Consider the following 16,832-nt stretch of genomic DNA (forward strand, 5'->3'; position numbering starts at 1 on the left):
CAATCTCCCTCTCTCCCTCATTAGTCTAGCAATCTCCCTCATTTCACCTAGCCCACATTACACTGTTACATCATAGTTACCTCCCCTCCTGCATTCTGCAGGAGACTCCCTGACATAGCAGCAATCTCCCTCTCTCCCTCATTATTCTAGCAATCTCCCTCATGTCACCTAGCCCACATTACAATGTTACATCATAGTTACCTCCCCTCCTGCATTCTGCAGGAGACTCCCTGACATAGCAGCAATCTCCCTCTCTCCCTCATTAGTCTAGCAATCTCCCTCGTGTCACCTAGCCCACATTACACTGTTACATCATAGTTACCTCCCCTCCTGCATTCTGCAGGAGACTCCCTGACATAGCAGCAATCTCCCTCTCTCCCTCATTATTCTAGCAATCTCCCTCATGTCACCTAGCCCACATTACAATGTTACATCATAGTTACCTCCCCTCCTGCATTCTGCAGGGGGCTCCCTGACATAGCAGCAATCTCCCTCTCCCTCATTAGTCTAGCAATCTTCCTCATGTCACCTAGCCCACATTACACTGTTACATCATAGTTACCTCCCCTCCTGCATTCTGCAGGAGACTCCCTGACATAGCAGCAATCTCCCTCTCTCCCTCATTAGTCTAGCAATCTCCCTCATGTCACCTAGCCCACATTACACTGTTACATCATAGTTGCCTCCCCTCCTGCATTCTGCAGGAGACTCCCTGACATAGCAGCAAACTCCCTCTCTCCCTCATTAGTCTACCAATCTCCCTCATGTCTCCTAGCCCACATTATACTGTTACATCATAGTTACCTCCCCTCCTGCATTCTGCAGGAGACTCCCTGACATAGCAGCAATCTCCCTCTCTCCCTCATTATTCTAGCAATCTCCCTCATGTCACCTAGCCCACATTACAATGTTACATCATAGTTACCTCCCCTCCTGCATTCTGCAGGAGACTCCCTGACATAGCAGCAATCTCCCTCTCTCCCTCATTAGTCTAGCAATCTCCCTCGTGTCACCTAGCCCACATTACACTGTTACATCATAGTTACCTCCCCTCCTGCATTCTGCAGGAGACTCCCTGACATAGCAGCAATCTCCCTCTCTCCCTCATTATTCTAGCAATCTCCCTCATGTCACCTAGCCCACATTACAATGTTACATCATAGTTACCTACCCTCCTGCATTCTGCAGGGGACTCCCTGACATAGCAGCAATCTCCCTCTCTCCCTCATTAGTCTAGCAATCTCCCTCATGTCACCTAGCCCACATTACACTGTTACATCATAGTTACCTCCCCTCCTGCATTCTGCAGGAGACTCCCTGACATAGCAGCAATCTCCCTCTCTCCCTCATTAGTCTAGCAATCTCCCTCATGTCACCTAGCCCACATTACACTGTTACATCATAGTTACCTACCCTCCTGCATTCTGCAGGAGACTCCCTGACATAGCAGCAATCTCCCTCTCTCCCTCATTAGTCTAGTAATCTCCCTCATGTCACCTAGCCCACATTACACTGTTACATCATAGTTACCTCCCCTCCTGCATTCTGCAGGGGACTCCCTGACGTAGCAGCAATCTCCCTCTCTCCCTCATTAGTCTAGTAATCTCCCTCATGTCACCTAGCCCACATTACACTGTTACATCATAGTTACCTCCCCTCCTGCATTCTGCAGGAGACTCCCTGACATAGCAGCAATCTCCCTCTCTCCCTCATTAGTCTAGTAATCTCCCTCATGTCACCTAGCCCACATTACACTGTTACATCATAGTTACCTCCCCTCCTGCATTCTGCAGGAGACTCCCTGACATAGCAGCAATCTCCCTCTCTCCCTCATTAGTCTAGTAATCTCCCTCATGTCACCTAGCCCACATTACACTGTTACATTTTTGGGGACAAATTAAATGTGAGACAGATACATTTACATTGAGACGTCAGCACCATTTCCCAGCACTTTATAGTAGCTCTTACTAACTGCTTTGGGGCTCATCTACATTTGGATAGAAGTCATTTTACAAGATTCCTCTCAGATGTAGCAGTACACACCCACTTTTCTAGGTGCCATGTTCACAATCTCTTTTCACAATCTCTCCATATATGGAACTAGACACGCCCTTTGGGTGGAGCATGACACGCCCCCTCCATGGGGCACTGTGCAAAATTCTACTACCAACTATAATCTTCCTTGAAACTAGTTTTCAAAAGTAGGCAAGTATGGTTTAAACACCCCTCACCCAAATCTAACTCTCTCTGCACCTGTTACATCTGCCCCACCTGCAGTGCAGCATGGTTTTGTCTATCTGCAAAAATTGCAGCCTTGCTAACAGGTCCGAATAAGGCTCATAGATCCCATGCTCTAAAGAAATGGATGGGAGAAAAAGCTGTCCCGCATCCCTATCAAGAAATGTTGGGAGGTACGCCGTATTCGGAGATCAGCGGCAGAAATAATAGTCAGTTTTGACTGGGGTTTGCACATGTGCTCTCCATTGCTTAGTACATCTCCCCCTTATAATTATGTGTTTATTATAAGAGTTCCTCTGTAATGGGGCTATGCAGAGATAACTCCACATTCCTATTGCTCAGCTCCAGGACCGCAGTAAGATTGCACAACAAGAGGATGTCAGAGATTCTAATGGAACACTGCAATTATTTTTTGCTTGACTGACGCTTTGTTTTTCTCTGTTGTTTATCTAAAGTACATTTCCATCCCCCGCTCCCACTCCTTTGCTCAGTGCTTATTGGCAGCAATAAGTCCAATTGCAGGGGAGAACATAAGGCAGGCATGTCCAAACTGTGGCCCTCCAGCTGTTGTGAAACTACACATCCCAGCATGCCTTGCCATAGTTTTAGCGTTCCCTAATAGCAAAACTGTGGCAAGGCATGATGGGACTTGTAGTTCCATAAAAGCTGGAGGGCCATAGTTTGGGCATCTCTTATATATTTGGCTACATCTGTCACTCAAAGTTTGTCTGACTCTCTAACGCTGGGTGGAGCCTCTGACTCACATGACTGACTCACATGACAAAGAACCAGCCCAGTGAGACACCCTCTGCCTCCCCATGTTACCCAGCAAAGACACAGCTACTCACCAGACACACCAGGTGAGCGCCCCCCGCCACCCCCCCTCCCGCGATTCGCCCCCCCTCCGCGCGTTTTGCGGCACCCCCCCCCCGCAACCCCCCCCCTCCCGCGATTCGCGGCCCCCAGCCCCCCTGCGACCACCCCTCCCGCAATTCGCGAGGCCCCTCCCACGATTTGCGCGCTCGCCGCCCCCGCGAACCCCTCCTACCGCAATTCGCGGCACCCCGCCACGATTTGCGGCAACCCCAGCCCCCACGAACCCCCTCCGGCGATCCGGGGCACCCCACCCCCCCGTCCCTCCCTTCTGCGATTCGCTGCAACCCCCCACGCACATCCCCCCTGCACCCCCCGCGACCCTCCCGTGATTCGCGGCACTCCCCCCTCCCGTGATTCGCGGCAAACCCCCTGGCCCCGCGACCCCCCCTCCCGCGATTTGCTGCAACCCCCGCGCGCACCCCTCCCGCAATTCGCAGCACCCACCCCCGCGACCCCCCCTCCCCCAATTCATGGCACACACCCCCCCTCCCGTGGACACCCCCCCCACCCCCCCCCCCCCTAGCCGCCGCGATTCACGGCAACCCCAGGATCAAATGGCACATGCAAAACACTGACACGGCTATGGTCGACGATGAAAAAGGTTGACATGAGTTTTTGAAGATTTATTTTTCATTTTAAGATTGTTTTCATATTCATTCTCATGTGTCGACATGGTCACCAATGAAGTGCCACACTTATGTCAACATTTAATGTGTTGACCTTTCTGTGTTGATTTTTTCTTGTGGCAATTTGCGGCACCCCAGCGACCCCCTCCCGCAATTTGCGGTACCCCGCGCGATTCGCGTCACCCACCCCCCACGGCCCCCCCTCCCGCAATTTGCGGCACCCCCCGTGAACCCCCCCCCCCCGCAATTCACAGACAGCGCCTGAAATAAGTGGCTATAAGGGAGACACAAGAATACAAGGGTGGTGGCATAATTAGAGGATAGGCATTGCCTCACCAAATTATTCCTGAAATAAATCAACAGATTGGGACGCTTATAAGTGCTGCATTTAAACCAAAAGGCATATGCAAAAAAAAAAAAAAGGCAAGATATATTTACAAATCAGGATTCAGGTCTGTTTTGAGGTTCCTGAAGGGGGCGGGAGGTTCCAAGAAGCAAAAAAAACGAGTACTGTACATTTTTATATGTATTTTTTTTATTTATTTATGTGTTCTATATTTTATGAAGGTTCCATCCTAAACCTGATGCCCCAGCAAAATTCAAATATGAACTTTTATACAGATTCCTCAGGCGAACACTTCGATCTGTCCACGTCCGGATGTACGAGGATCGAGGGACCTGCTCTTAAATATAACACGGATGAAGTAGAGAATATTCCCCATAATAATGAAAGTCTTCAAAATGGAGATAATGATACAAGTGACGACACAGCGGACAACCCATGCGGTAAGTAGATTTTACATGGGTAAATGTTGCAAGATGTACTAACCCTTTGAGAGTGATAAAAAGGAGAGCGATAAAGTGCTAGCCGGTCAGCCCCTAACTGCCATGCTACAGGCAGTATTTGAAAAATGACAGTTGGGGTTGAATGGCTGGTACTTTATCTCTGTCTGCTTTTACCACTTTCCAAGGCTTAATACATCTGCACCATTGTCCCGAAATGTCTAAATATATGTATTTAGACATATATGTATGTACTATATACAGTACCTATGGTATATAACATACTGTTATAGAATCTTGTATAATATAGTTTATTAAATTGAATATCTGCTGACTCCCAGTCTCTATAGACTATTGTAATAATGAGGACACATGTGGGGTATTAGCCTTGTTTATGCTTAGTCGCCAATTAGGTTTTGGACAAACATAAGCAATAGTTGCTAAGGGCTACAGTATATAAGGGTTGCTGTCTCTCTGACTCACCATCAGGGGGCAGGGCAGGTGTGGCATAGGGGGCAGGGGTGTGGATCATTAAAGGAGGCGGTACAGAGGGTGTGACACACAATTGCATCATCACGGCCACGCCCCTAATGCACAGTGCTGATATCACAGGCATTGTACAGCGGCGATAGGTCCGCGCACTTGTAGGGGCCAGGTTACACTCCCAGATGGCACTGGCTACACCCACATATCAGGCACCACACCCACACATCACTGGCCACACCCACACATGTTGCCCTTAATCCGGTCCTTCTCGTGACATCCTGTTGGTGTCTGTATTTAAGGTGCTTGTTGCCCTCTGCACGCCGTCCGTCCTTCCCAAAGTCACATCTTCAGGCTGATGTGACGTTCTGAATGTCAATGGAGGTGAAGAAAAAAAAAGCAGTTCTTATAATGAACCTTCTGTATGGTTTTCTAATGAAAAAAAAAACGGCAGCGTTTAATGTTAAAGTTCATTATTTCATTCTATAGCACATTTCCCGTATGGTACTTTGATAATATTGCTCACTTAAGCAGATCAAACGCTAATATATATATTTCCTGGAAAGCCGCACGGCCGGCGTTTAATTATAAATGTGTCACAACGCCACGCTTCGGTAATGCCATCTATTTTGTTTGTTATTAAAGCCAACACAAAAAAAGATGTTAAATGATTTATCAATAATTCCAACAGGAGTCATCTATTTTCGCAGGAAGGTTGTATCTTAATTGACATCCGTGCGTACGTACGATGCGCGGTTATTAATACGTCCCATTCAGAATTATCTTATACCCATTGGTGTGAGAAATATAAAATGTTGCATTTTTTTTTCCAATTATTGGCTTCGGTGCACATTATTCCCAGCGAGGACCCTTCCGATGCTCGCTGCGGACACCTCATTACGGGCGGAGTAGACAAGCCAATGCACACAATGGAGCCCACCGCTTTCCACTTGCTCTGCTCCAGCCGGCACAAGTTCCTCCGTGTTTTTTTTACATGGGCATTGTAGGCTGACAGACATTGGCTATGTTGACAGTCAATATGTCGACATACACATGGTCGACATGATCAAAATATCAAGCAAACGGTAAAAAGCTTTTTGGGATGTTTTTAACTGTGGACTGCAGTTGAGCGCAGCAGTAGAGGAACCTGGCCTGTCATATGGACTGCGGTTGAGCACAGTGGTAGAGGAACCTGGCCTTACATATGGACTGCAGTTGAGCGCAGCAGTAGAGGAACCTGGCCTTACATATGGACTGCGGTTAAACACAGTGGTAGAGGAACCGGGCCTGACATATGGACTGCAGTTCAGCGTAGCAGTAGAGGAACCTGGCCTGACATACGGTCTGTAGTTGAGCGCAGCAGTAGAGGAATCTGGCCTGACATATGGACTTCGGTTGAGCACAGTGGTAGGGGAACCTGGCCTGACATATGGACTGCAGTTCAGCGTAGCAGTAGAGGAACCTGGCCTGACATATGGACTGCGGTTGAGCACAGTGGTAGAGGAACCTGGCCTGACATATGGACTGCGGTTGAGCACAGTGGTAGAGGAACCTGGCCTGTCATATGGACTGCAGTTGAGCACAGTGGTAGAGGAACCTGGCCTGACATACGGACTGCAGTTGAGCACAGTGGTAGAGGAACCTGGCCTGACATATGGACTGCAGTTGAGCACAGTGGTAGAGGAACCTGCCCTGTCATATGGACTGCGGTTGAGCACAGTGGTAGCGGAACCTGGCCTGACATATGGACTGCGGTTGAGCGCAGTGGTAGAGGAACCTGGCCTTACACATGGACTGCAGTTGAGCACAGTGGTAGAGGAACCTGGCCTGACATATGGACTGCGGTTGAGCGCAGTGGTAGAGGAACCTGGCCTTACATATGGACTGCAGTTGAGCGCAGCAGTAGAGGAACCTGGCTTGACATACGGACTGCGGTTGAGCGCAGTGATAGAAGAACCTGGCCTTACATATGGACTGCGGTTCAGCGTAGCAGTAGAGGAACCTGGCCTGACATATGGACTGCGGTTGAGCACAGTGGTAGAGGAGCCTGGCCTTACATACGGAGCGCGGTTGAGAGCAGCGGTAGGGGAACCTGGCCTTACATACGGACCGCGGTTGAGCGCAGCAGTAGAGGAACCTGGCCTGACATACGGACCGTGGTTGAGCACAGTGGTAGAGGAACCTGGCCTTACATATGGACCGCGGTTGAGCGCAGCGGTTGGGGAACCTGGCTTGACATACGGACTGCGGTTGAGCGCAGTGATAGAAGAACCTGACCTTACATATGGACTGCGGTTCAGCGTAGCAGTAGAGGAACCTGGCCTGACATACGGACTGTGGTTGAGCACAGTGGTAGAGGAGCCTGGCCTTACATACGGACTTTGGTTGAGCACAGTGGTAGCGGAACCTGGCCTGTCATATGGACTGCAGTTGAGCGCAGCAGTAGAGGAACCTGGCCTTACATATGGACTGCAGTTGAGCGCAGTGATAGAAAAACCTGGCCTTACATATGGACTGCAGTTGAGCGCAGTGGTAGAGGAACCTGGCCTTACATATGGACTGCAGTTGAGCACAGTGGTAGAGGAACCTGGCCTGTCATATGGACTGCGGTTGAGCACAGTGGTAGCGGAACCTGGCCTGACATACGGACCGCGGTTGAGCGCAGCAGTAGAGGAACCTGGCCTGACATATGGACCGTGGTTGAGCACAGTGGTAGAGGAACCTGGCCTTACATACGGAGCGCGGTTGAGAGCAGCGGTAGGGGAACCTGGCCTTACATACGGACCGCGGTTGAGCGCAGCAGTAGAGGAACCTGGCCTGACATACGGACCGTGGTTGAGCACAGTGGTAGAGGAACCTGGCCTTACATATGGACCGCGGTTGAGCGCAGCGGTTGGGGAACCTGGCCCGACGCATGGCGAGTGAAGCAAGCCACACTGACAATGAAAAAAAAAGTCAAAAACGCATGTCGAGTTTTTCACGTGTCGACCTTTTCCGTTGACCTAGACATAGGGAGTGTGCCTAGTCCATGGGGTTTATCCTCTATTCTAAGATGGGATTTCTATTGAAGATGGCATGTTGCTATGGGCAACCAATCAAATTGTATCTCTTATCTTCTAGAACGTACTAAATAAATAAGAGGTAGATTTTTATTGGTTGCTATGGGCAACATCCCATCTTCAATAGTACTCCCATCTTAGTAACTTTGCCCCTATGATACTTTGCTAGTATGTGCGAATACACAATATTTTCGGTGTTGCCTTGAATTTGGAACCAGCGCCGGCCGGGTGGATTGGGACATTGAACTGGGGCTTTTCATGATCTTGCAAAAGAACCAGTTTCTTCCTCTCGGGAAGTCGTTATTTCACTCCTGAGTGAGGAGTTGGGTGTCAGTCCAGAGTGACACAGGGGTATGTGTGCTAGGCCTTAGAGAGAAGTGGATGGTGATAAAATCCCAGTCAGTCAGCCCCTAACTGTCACATTACACACAGGATTTGAACGGTGACAGTTTGGAGCAGGCAGGAAGGTGATCTCTCTACTCTTTATCTCTGTACACTATCCCTCTCCAAGGCTTACACACCGGGCAATTTCAGGGATTTTTCTACACAATCTGACTAGATCAGGTAGCACATGCCCCTACATCGCTCTGTGTAGGGGCATAGCAATAGCAATGCGTTGCACTATAGCCTGGCGATTAAATCTAGTTAGATCCCCAGGCAGGGCCAATGTGATCACCGGAGAACACTGGACCTGACAGATAACTCAGCACACAGCGCTGCTGACACATCGCATTAGCATCAATCAGAACGCTCAGCAGTGTCGCTAGCTACATGTCGCCCCCATTAGTTCATTTGCCCCAGCATCTGTAACCAGGAGATGCCCATTTGGGTTGGCTTCTGGCCATGTCTTTATCTACTAAGGAAATAGTATTGGTAAAAACCGGAACCGGACATGACCTCGGAACGCCGGACTGGACAGGGGGGGGGGGGGGGGGGTTTGCCTGTGACACCTGTCACCAGGGAGAGAAGGAGGGGGGAGAATAAAGTCTCCCTGCATGGTCTGGGCATGTAATAAAACTGGAATGCTCCGGACCACATGGGGAGGCTGTAATCTCCCCTTCCCCATGTCCTTGGTGATAGCTATCACAGGGACCCCCCTGGATGGGACACCCTGGTTTTTACTTAGTCCCAGAAATGTCTGGGTCATTAGCGATTCCAGAGAACTGTGCCGTATAATATACATATGATTAATGGTAATGAGCTTTGCCTATTATCAGATTTGGCACACAGCACTCAAGTGCCATTTGCAAGTAAGCATCTGTTCTAGGCACAGGCCACTGCCGTTATCCTGCTCTCTGATTAACCCCTTATCGTTACGGCAGGGTGGACGTGTTGTGTCAGGAATAAAACCTGGGGCAGCTATGCACCAATCAGAGGATCCCCAAATACCCAGTCTCAGTACACTGTGATTAGTTTTTCAGGGGAACCTGGATTAAAACAAGATTCTAGAAAGCATTTTGCAGGATGTACAAGATCAATGTTAACTGAAAACTCATTGGTTGCTATCACCGCCACCCTTTTCTTTTAGTTAATCTACCCCCCCTCCCCCCCCCCCCCAAGCTCTCTCAGGGGGCCCTGCCAGTCAGAGATGTTCTGCTCACCCATCCCCCTGGTGGTGATAATGATGGCAGCTATGAATCCAAGAGCATTAAAGGGCCCAATATACTACATATTGGAGAGTGATACAGTAGAGCACAGGTTCTCAAACTCGGTCCTCACACAGTGCATGTTTTGCAGGTCTCCTCATAGAATCACAAGTGAAATAGCTCCACCTGTGGATTTTTTTTAAAATGTGTCAATGAGTAATGAGTGCACCTGTGCGCCTGCCGGGTGACCTGGAAACCGTGAACTCTGTGGGGTTCTGAAGACCGAGTTTGAGAACCCCTGCAGTAGCGAGATAAAGTGCCAGCTCCCCAGTGTGCACCTGGTGTCTTCTCAGATGAGCAGCCACGGGGGAAATTCAAAGTCGCAATGGTTCCGATGTTCCGATGGTGCTGATCCGATGCTCTGATGTTTTTTAAAAGACTGATTTTTTTTTTTACAAATATGTATTTTTTTTTTTTTTTAAATCCTTCCTTTTCGATGCTAGTTTTCAGTGTTCTGTAAAATCCTGTAACAAATCCGCCAATGTCAGGATGTAGGCGGCAGCCCTGTTGAAGGCCATTTATAAGGTACTGTTGGAGTGGGATGGGGTGCCCGGCTGATGGAGTGGCTGCTGACAGTATATAATGGGACGATTACTCCGTATACTGAGCTTCTTGGTGCTCAGGAGCACACTCGTGTCAGGCGGGCTGATTTGTTTTATCTTGTCATTAATCAGCGTCTCTGGAACAAGTGTAATGCTGCTAACTGCACTGATCATGACAATTAGATTTTTATGAGAAATGATGTCTGTGATTTTGTGAGTGTTTCTTAGATTAAAAATCTGTGCTCACATATATAATGAGGCGCTTTGCTTTCATTTGTCAAGGGGTCTGTTATTTGGTTCCTTGTCAGTTTTTCGCTGTGTTACCGTCAGCGCCAGTCGCAGGAACCTGAAATACACTTTAAAGAATTAATGAGCAGAAGACGTAGATGGCCTTGTTTACAGCAAGGTGGCTCATACAGTGGTGCACGCAAAATGTTGCAACCCCCCTGCCAAAAAAATCCCTCCCCCCCTTCCCTCACATTAATTATAATTTTTATCTACATGTTCACCAATTTCATGCTCATTGCCAGGGTGTTTTTGCGAATTGCTAGAGGGGTTTCATGCTCGTTGCCAGGGTCTTTTTGTTTGTCGTCAGGGTGTTTTTGCTCATTGCCAGGGGTTTCATGCTCACTGCCAAGGTGTTTTTGTTTGTTGCCAGGGGTTTCATGCTCATTGTCAGGGGTTTCTTGCTCATTGCCTGGGGTTTCATGCTTGTTGCCAGGAGTTTCTTCTTCATTTCCAGGGATTACATGCTCGTTGGCAAGGGTTTCATGCTTGTTGCCAGGAGTTTCTTCTCAGTTGCCAGGGGTTTCATGCTCTTTTGCCAAGGGTTTAATGTTTGTTGCCAGGGGTTTCATTCCTAGAATCCCATCACTTACATTTAACGCTATACAAGCTGCGCTACCAGACCTCCCAACTGTGGTATTGCTGAGCCACTGGGTGCACTGATCACCACAAGCTCCCCAAATCAGCACTCTGGGGCCTAGGCAGGGCCCGCGCTTCCATTAGGCAGTTGTATAAGGGCACAGGACCCGTGGGGGGCAGTCTGATAAGTCTGCCTGCATGGGAGCCCCCCTATCACCTTACTTTACCTAAGGAGAAAGGGTATTGGGTGGGGGGGCAAAAGGAAATAATTTTGCATAGGGTACCGTGAAACCTTGAACCGACCCTGTGCCCAGGTATTCAATATCGGGTTTATCAGTTCCTAATGCCAGTATCAGGGGATGTTCTTCAAAATGACTTTATTAAATATTTTTTTAATGCATCTCGGGACTGATTCAATTTTGTTATCAAAGTAAAAAAAAAACACACATGGGTAAAACCATACTGCACTGCAGGTGGGGCAGATGTAACATGTGCAGAGATAGTTAGAATTGTGTGGTTTATATTGTTTCTGTGCAGGGTAAATACTGGCTGCTTTATTTTTACACTGCAATTTAGATTTGTTTGAACTCAACCCACTCAAATCTAACTCTCTCTGCATCTGTTACATCTGCCCCACCTGCAATTAGGCATAGTTTTGCCCCCTTTTTTTTGCTAACAAATCTGAATCAGACCCCTTGTTCTGCGATTGAGACAAAAGACCACGGGGAACCAGGAGGGCATTTAAATCCAAGCTGCAAGAACAGAGCTGACTAGTAATCAGTAGTTTGCCGATTGTGCGGCTCGTACGCAGCCAGTAACCGCGAGTTGTGATTTCATCTCCTCGAAGGTGATCGCAAGAACAAGAGAAGGGTCCGGACCACTTTCACCATGGACCAACTGCAAGAGCTGGAGTGGATATTCAACGTGACGCACTACCCTGACGTTCAGACCAGGGACCAGCTGGCCGCCAAGATCAAACTCCCAGAGACACGTGTCCAGGTACTGAAACATTTGGGGTGTACAGAAATGTTTAGGGGGAAGGGGTGATGTTTGTTTGTTTGCTTGGTTTTAATTAGAGATGTGCAGGTTCTGATTTACTCTGATTTACTCTGATATTTCAAAGCAGGATCTTATTGGCTATCCCAAATCACATGACAGTTGTTGACAGTTGATAGCCAATAAGATCCTGCTTTGAAATCAGAGTAAATCAGAGTAAATCAGAGCCGGCACATCTCTAGTTCTAATCTTACAAATGCTGACTATGCTCCGATAAATAACGACAAGAGGATTGCATTATGAATTCTGTACATTGTTAATGAGCTTTAGTGATATTCAGAGTTTGGCAAATAGAATGTGATCTCCCTTCTACTCTAACATACCGGACACAAAGGGACGTATTCAATTAGGCACAATGCGGGGGGAAATCCGTTTTTCATGCCACCAGCTATTCAATTATCGGCATTTTGCGCTGTGTGGGTGTAATCAGGTTAACGCCCATTAATCTGTAGGTTCAGCAGGAAGTGCTGGAATCTATAGGGTTCACTATGCAGTAAATACAGAGGTCTGTCTCAGAGTTGCGTCTAATTCTGTATGCTTGGAAATAAATGTATCTGCGCTGTCGGCTAATATTTTGACAGAATTCAGACACCAGATTGTCAGCATAAACAGAATGTTGATACTGTGTCAACAGGCAATGTGATTTTCCATGCACTTTTCATCTAATACCCTTTGCACACCGACCACCCAGAAATTACCCAGCATTTTTGAGTGCCGGGTCATTTTGCCGGGTACAGCATGACCCCAATTAACGCCACCCGCAAATTACCGGGTTAAAGCTTTTCAACTGGAAATACAGGTTGAGTATCCCGTATCCGAATATCCGTTATCCGAATTATTCCGAAAACCATACTTTCCAGAAAGTGGAAAAAAAAATTTGTTTAGCTAAAAACTCACTGGGGACATCTGTAACAGCACTACTGAGGACATGATATGTAACTGGCACTATATATGTACAAGAAAATGATTGCTTGACATTCAAATTCAATATCTGAGATAGTACACAAATTTTGTTTCATGTTTTGAAACCTTGTTTTTTGAACAAATAAAATATATTTGTGTGTATTTTATGTGGTAATAAAATATATTTGTGTTTATTTTATGTGTTTATACAGCATAAATGCAAGATACTTCAAAATACATCATTGAAATATTAAAATATTCCAAAATACGGAATAATCCGTTATCCAAAATTCTCCTGGTCCCGAGCATTTTGGATACGGGATACTCAACCTGTATACTGAAAAACACGGGTTTTTCTGTGGTGTGAAAGGGTCAACACGGGTCTTAAGTCCCGGCACTCCAACCCTGGTCAAGTGCAGGGTCAGAGTGCCGGTATTTAAGACCCGTGTTGACCCTTTCACACCAAAAAAAAACAAGGTTTTTCAGTGCATTTCTTGGCTGAAAAGCTTTAACCCGGTAATTTTTCTTCTGGTGTGAAAGGGGCATCACTCTATAACAGTGGTTCCCAAACTGTTTGCCGTGGCACCCTAGGGTGCCTTGAGACCCTTACAGGGGTGCCTTGGGTTGGCGGTCCAGGACCAATTCAAATTAATTACAATCATCATAATAGGTAAAACCAGTGTTTATGGCTGCCAATTATAAAATATGTGTACAGAATCGAAACAAATCTTGTCGTCGTCGTCCCCCCCACTACATAATTAAACCTTAAGATGATATCTACACACAATTTATTTAATTTTTCATCATTGAACGTTTAGCCTCAGGGTGCCATGGATAAAATTCTGAAACTATAGGACTTTAGGGCACCGTGATTCTAAAAAGTTTGGGAACCCCTGCTCTATAAACATCCTAATCTAACTCGAACCTGAGCCTAATTCTAACCACAATCTAACTCTAACCTGAATCTAACTCTAACTGCAGCTTAACCCTAATCTCACACTAATTATAGCCTAACCCAGTGGTGCCCAAACTGTGTGCACCATGCGGTGCCTCGGGAAAGTGTGCCTGGACCGATTCAAACTATTTATTGCCAATGGTTGCTCAACATCGAATGACCCCGGAGTGCCCCTTGGCTGCCATCAACAGCGCCTATGCACATATGCAGATCCCCACCATCGGAGACGGCGCCGAATTCAAATAGGCCCCTAAATCTCTGCATATTTTATGAGAACGATGCAGGAAAATTCCATTCCCCGTTGCGGTCACCGCGGCTGTTTATCTTCGATTGGGAATTGCATCAATAAAAATCAAAAGAAAGTCATGGTGTCCCTACATAACTGGGTCATTAATAACAAACTATCGCCGCAATAAATTAATGTAATCAGTTATAATAAAAAAAGTTATCTAGCCTGGCTATTAATTATTCACCCGCAATTGAGGATTTGATGTTTGGGGAGTAGATGTTCTAAGTGTTGGAGAGAACGCGGAGAGAGATAAAGTAACAGTCAGCCCCGAACTGCCATGTTACAGGCTGAGCATAAAATGGCAGTTGGGAGCTGGCACCGGCTGGCATTTTATCTCTCTCAAACTGTCTGGTTACTTAATCATCATGGCCGCTGTGTTTAAACTCCAATCGGTGAACATTAATGAAGATTTTATAAATCATTTGTACTAACAATTACTTTTTTTTTTTCACGCTCCAAAAAATGCAAGATTTGGTTTCAGAACCGTCGTGCAAAGTGGAGAAAATATGAAAAACTGGGTAATTTCGGAGGTCTCCAAAACCTGACGACGATAGACATGCTCCCCGCACCGAAGGCTGATACTATGGTAAGTTGTTCCGCTCCCGGGGCCGGGACGTGGAGCCAGACAGGTGTAAACTGACAGAGAAGCTTGCGTATAAACTGGCGGAGGGCTTTGTTGCTTGGCGTGGCGGCACCATTAAATACCACGTTTCTTGTCTGTCATTATTTTATGCTTTACAGCTGGGATAAAACTTGTAATAAAACTTTTACATGCAAGAGATGGCAGTAAAACGCAGGTGGGAATGGTTGTCGTTCTTTTTGAAGTCGCTCAGTAGTGTTTAGTAAAGGGTGTAAAAACTACAGCCGAAAGTCACAGTAGGGGTAATAGAATTAGATTTTTTACTGTGCTAGTAAAATATAATTTTTTCCATAAACATCATAAAGGGTTAAAGATCAGATATAGTAAGCCAGGTGAAGTGATAAAGTTGTGATACACTGGTAGGTGATATGTATTATCCAATAATTTCCTAACTGTAATTTTTTAAACCCGGCCTGTAACATGACACTTAGGAGCTGATTGACTGGTGCGTTATCACCTTCCACTTGATCACTTCACCAGGCTTAATAAATTGCTACCCAGTCTGTAACATCATAACTAGGAGCTGATTGGCTGGTGTGTTATCACCTTCCACTTTATCACTTCACCAGGCTTAATAAATTGCTCCCCAGTCTGTAACATCACAACTAGGAGCTGATTGGCTGGTGCGTTATCACCTTCCACTTTATCACTTCACCAGGCTTAAATTAGCCCCTTGTTTCCTCTTTGACGCAATTCTGTTCATCCCACAGGACTTCGGATTGCCGATGAGCAAATTTCCGGATAACGAAGTGCCGCACAGATATAACCTACCCTTCCACAGCCACCTGACCTCGGTGCTGGTACCCAACCTGGTAGCCTCCCACCAACTGCTGCCAATCCCAATGAGGCTGGCCCCGTACTACATCCCTTTTCCTCAGAGAGCCAACCACAGCGGATCCCTCGCACTCCAACATAATGCAAGGACATCGCTACTGTTAGCAAAGGTCGCCGTCAACTGAGGTGACACTGCTGAGCCACATTGGCGCGGAGGCACCAGCAGAAGATGAGACCTGCACTTCTTTAAGTGCAAGAAATAAATCTGTAACTAGCGGCAGCCTTTAACCACCTCTTGCGTCTGTAGACGAGGGCGAGAGCTGGTTTGTCGGAAGAAGCTTTTTTCTGTTGTTTGAAAATTGCAGGGACGCCATCCGCGCCGCAGCCGGAAACAATTTTAGCACCTCATCATTTATTTATACACGTGCATACGATATGCAGAGGGGAGGTGCAAGCAGATGGTCCTAAAGTCCACATGACAGGAGTCCATGGGACCACTTTAGAAGAGAGACGGAGCTCTTGTTGCAGAGGATTTACCGGCCGAGAAGCGCAGAATGCAGCCAAGGACTCGAGTCGCCTTGGGTTGCCAAGCTTGTAAAAGAGCTGTCTGGGGACAAATTAGCAGGATGGAAACAGAACGAGCTACCGAGAACCCCATCTGCCAGAGGGTTTCAAACATTAACTCGGTGAGCTAAAAGCTCTCAGTCTTTCATTCTTCAAATGAGAAGCGAAATAGTGACATTTGTCATCAAGCGGGTAAGGGACACAGCGCACCGAAAAGGTGGCCAAGACATCAAATGAACAATGTCACACTAACAGGAAGGCGTTGACCTTTATAATGACTGATAAAAATAAACTGGAGGTACTCTTTACTTAGAAGGGCGCCCATCTCGGCCATCTCGGGCATTGAATGCACTAAAAAATCAGGTGCGATGCGACAGACGAGATGCCCGAGATTTCCCATAGGGAACAATGTTAAATGTCTCAATTGACCCGATTTTCCTGTTCAATGCCTCAATTGACCCAATTTTTCCATAGGAAACAATGTTAAATGGGCCACAGAGGCCAAATAGGCACCCTGAAGTGAATAATGGCCAC

General features: G+C 47.0%; 1 protein-coding gene across 1 annotated transcript; it reads left to right on the top strand.

The window, feature by feature from the left end:
* Window positions 1–11,983: 11,983 nt before the first annotated feature.
* On the top strand, window positions 11,984–16,631 carry ISX (intestine specific homeobox). The gene is made up of 3 exons (XM_083179564.1): window positions 11,984–12,116; window positions 14,790–14,906; window positions 15,671–16,631. The coding sequence occupies exons 1-3, from the start codon at window positions 12,006–12,008 to the stop codon at window positions 15,917–15,919; spliced, it is 477 nt and encodes a 158-aa protein (XP_083035690.1). The 5' UTR covers window positions 11,984–12,005; the 3' UTR covers window positions 15,920–16,631.
* The last annotated feature ends 201 nt before the right edge of the window (window positions 16,632–16,832 follow it).

The sequence above is a fragment of the Crinia signifera genome, chromosome 4, assembly GCF_055691185.1.
Source record: "Crinia signifera chromosome 4, ASM5569118v1, whole genome shotgun sequence".
NCBI classification, from domain to species: Eukaryota; Metazoa; Chordata; class Amphibia; order Anura; family Myobatrachidae; genus Crinia; species Crinia signifera.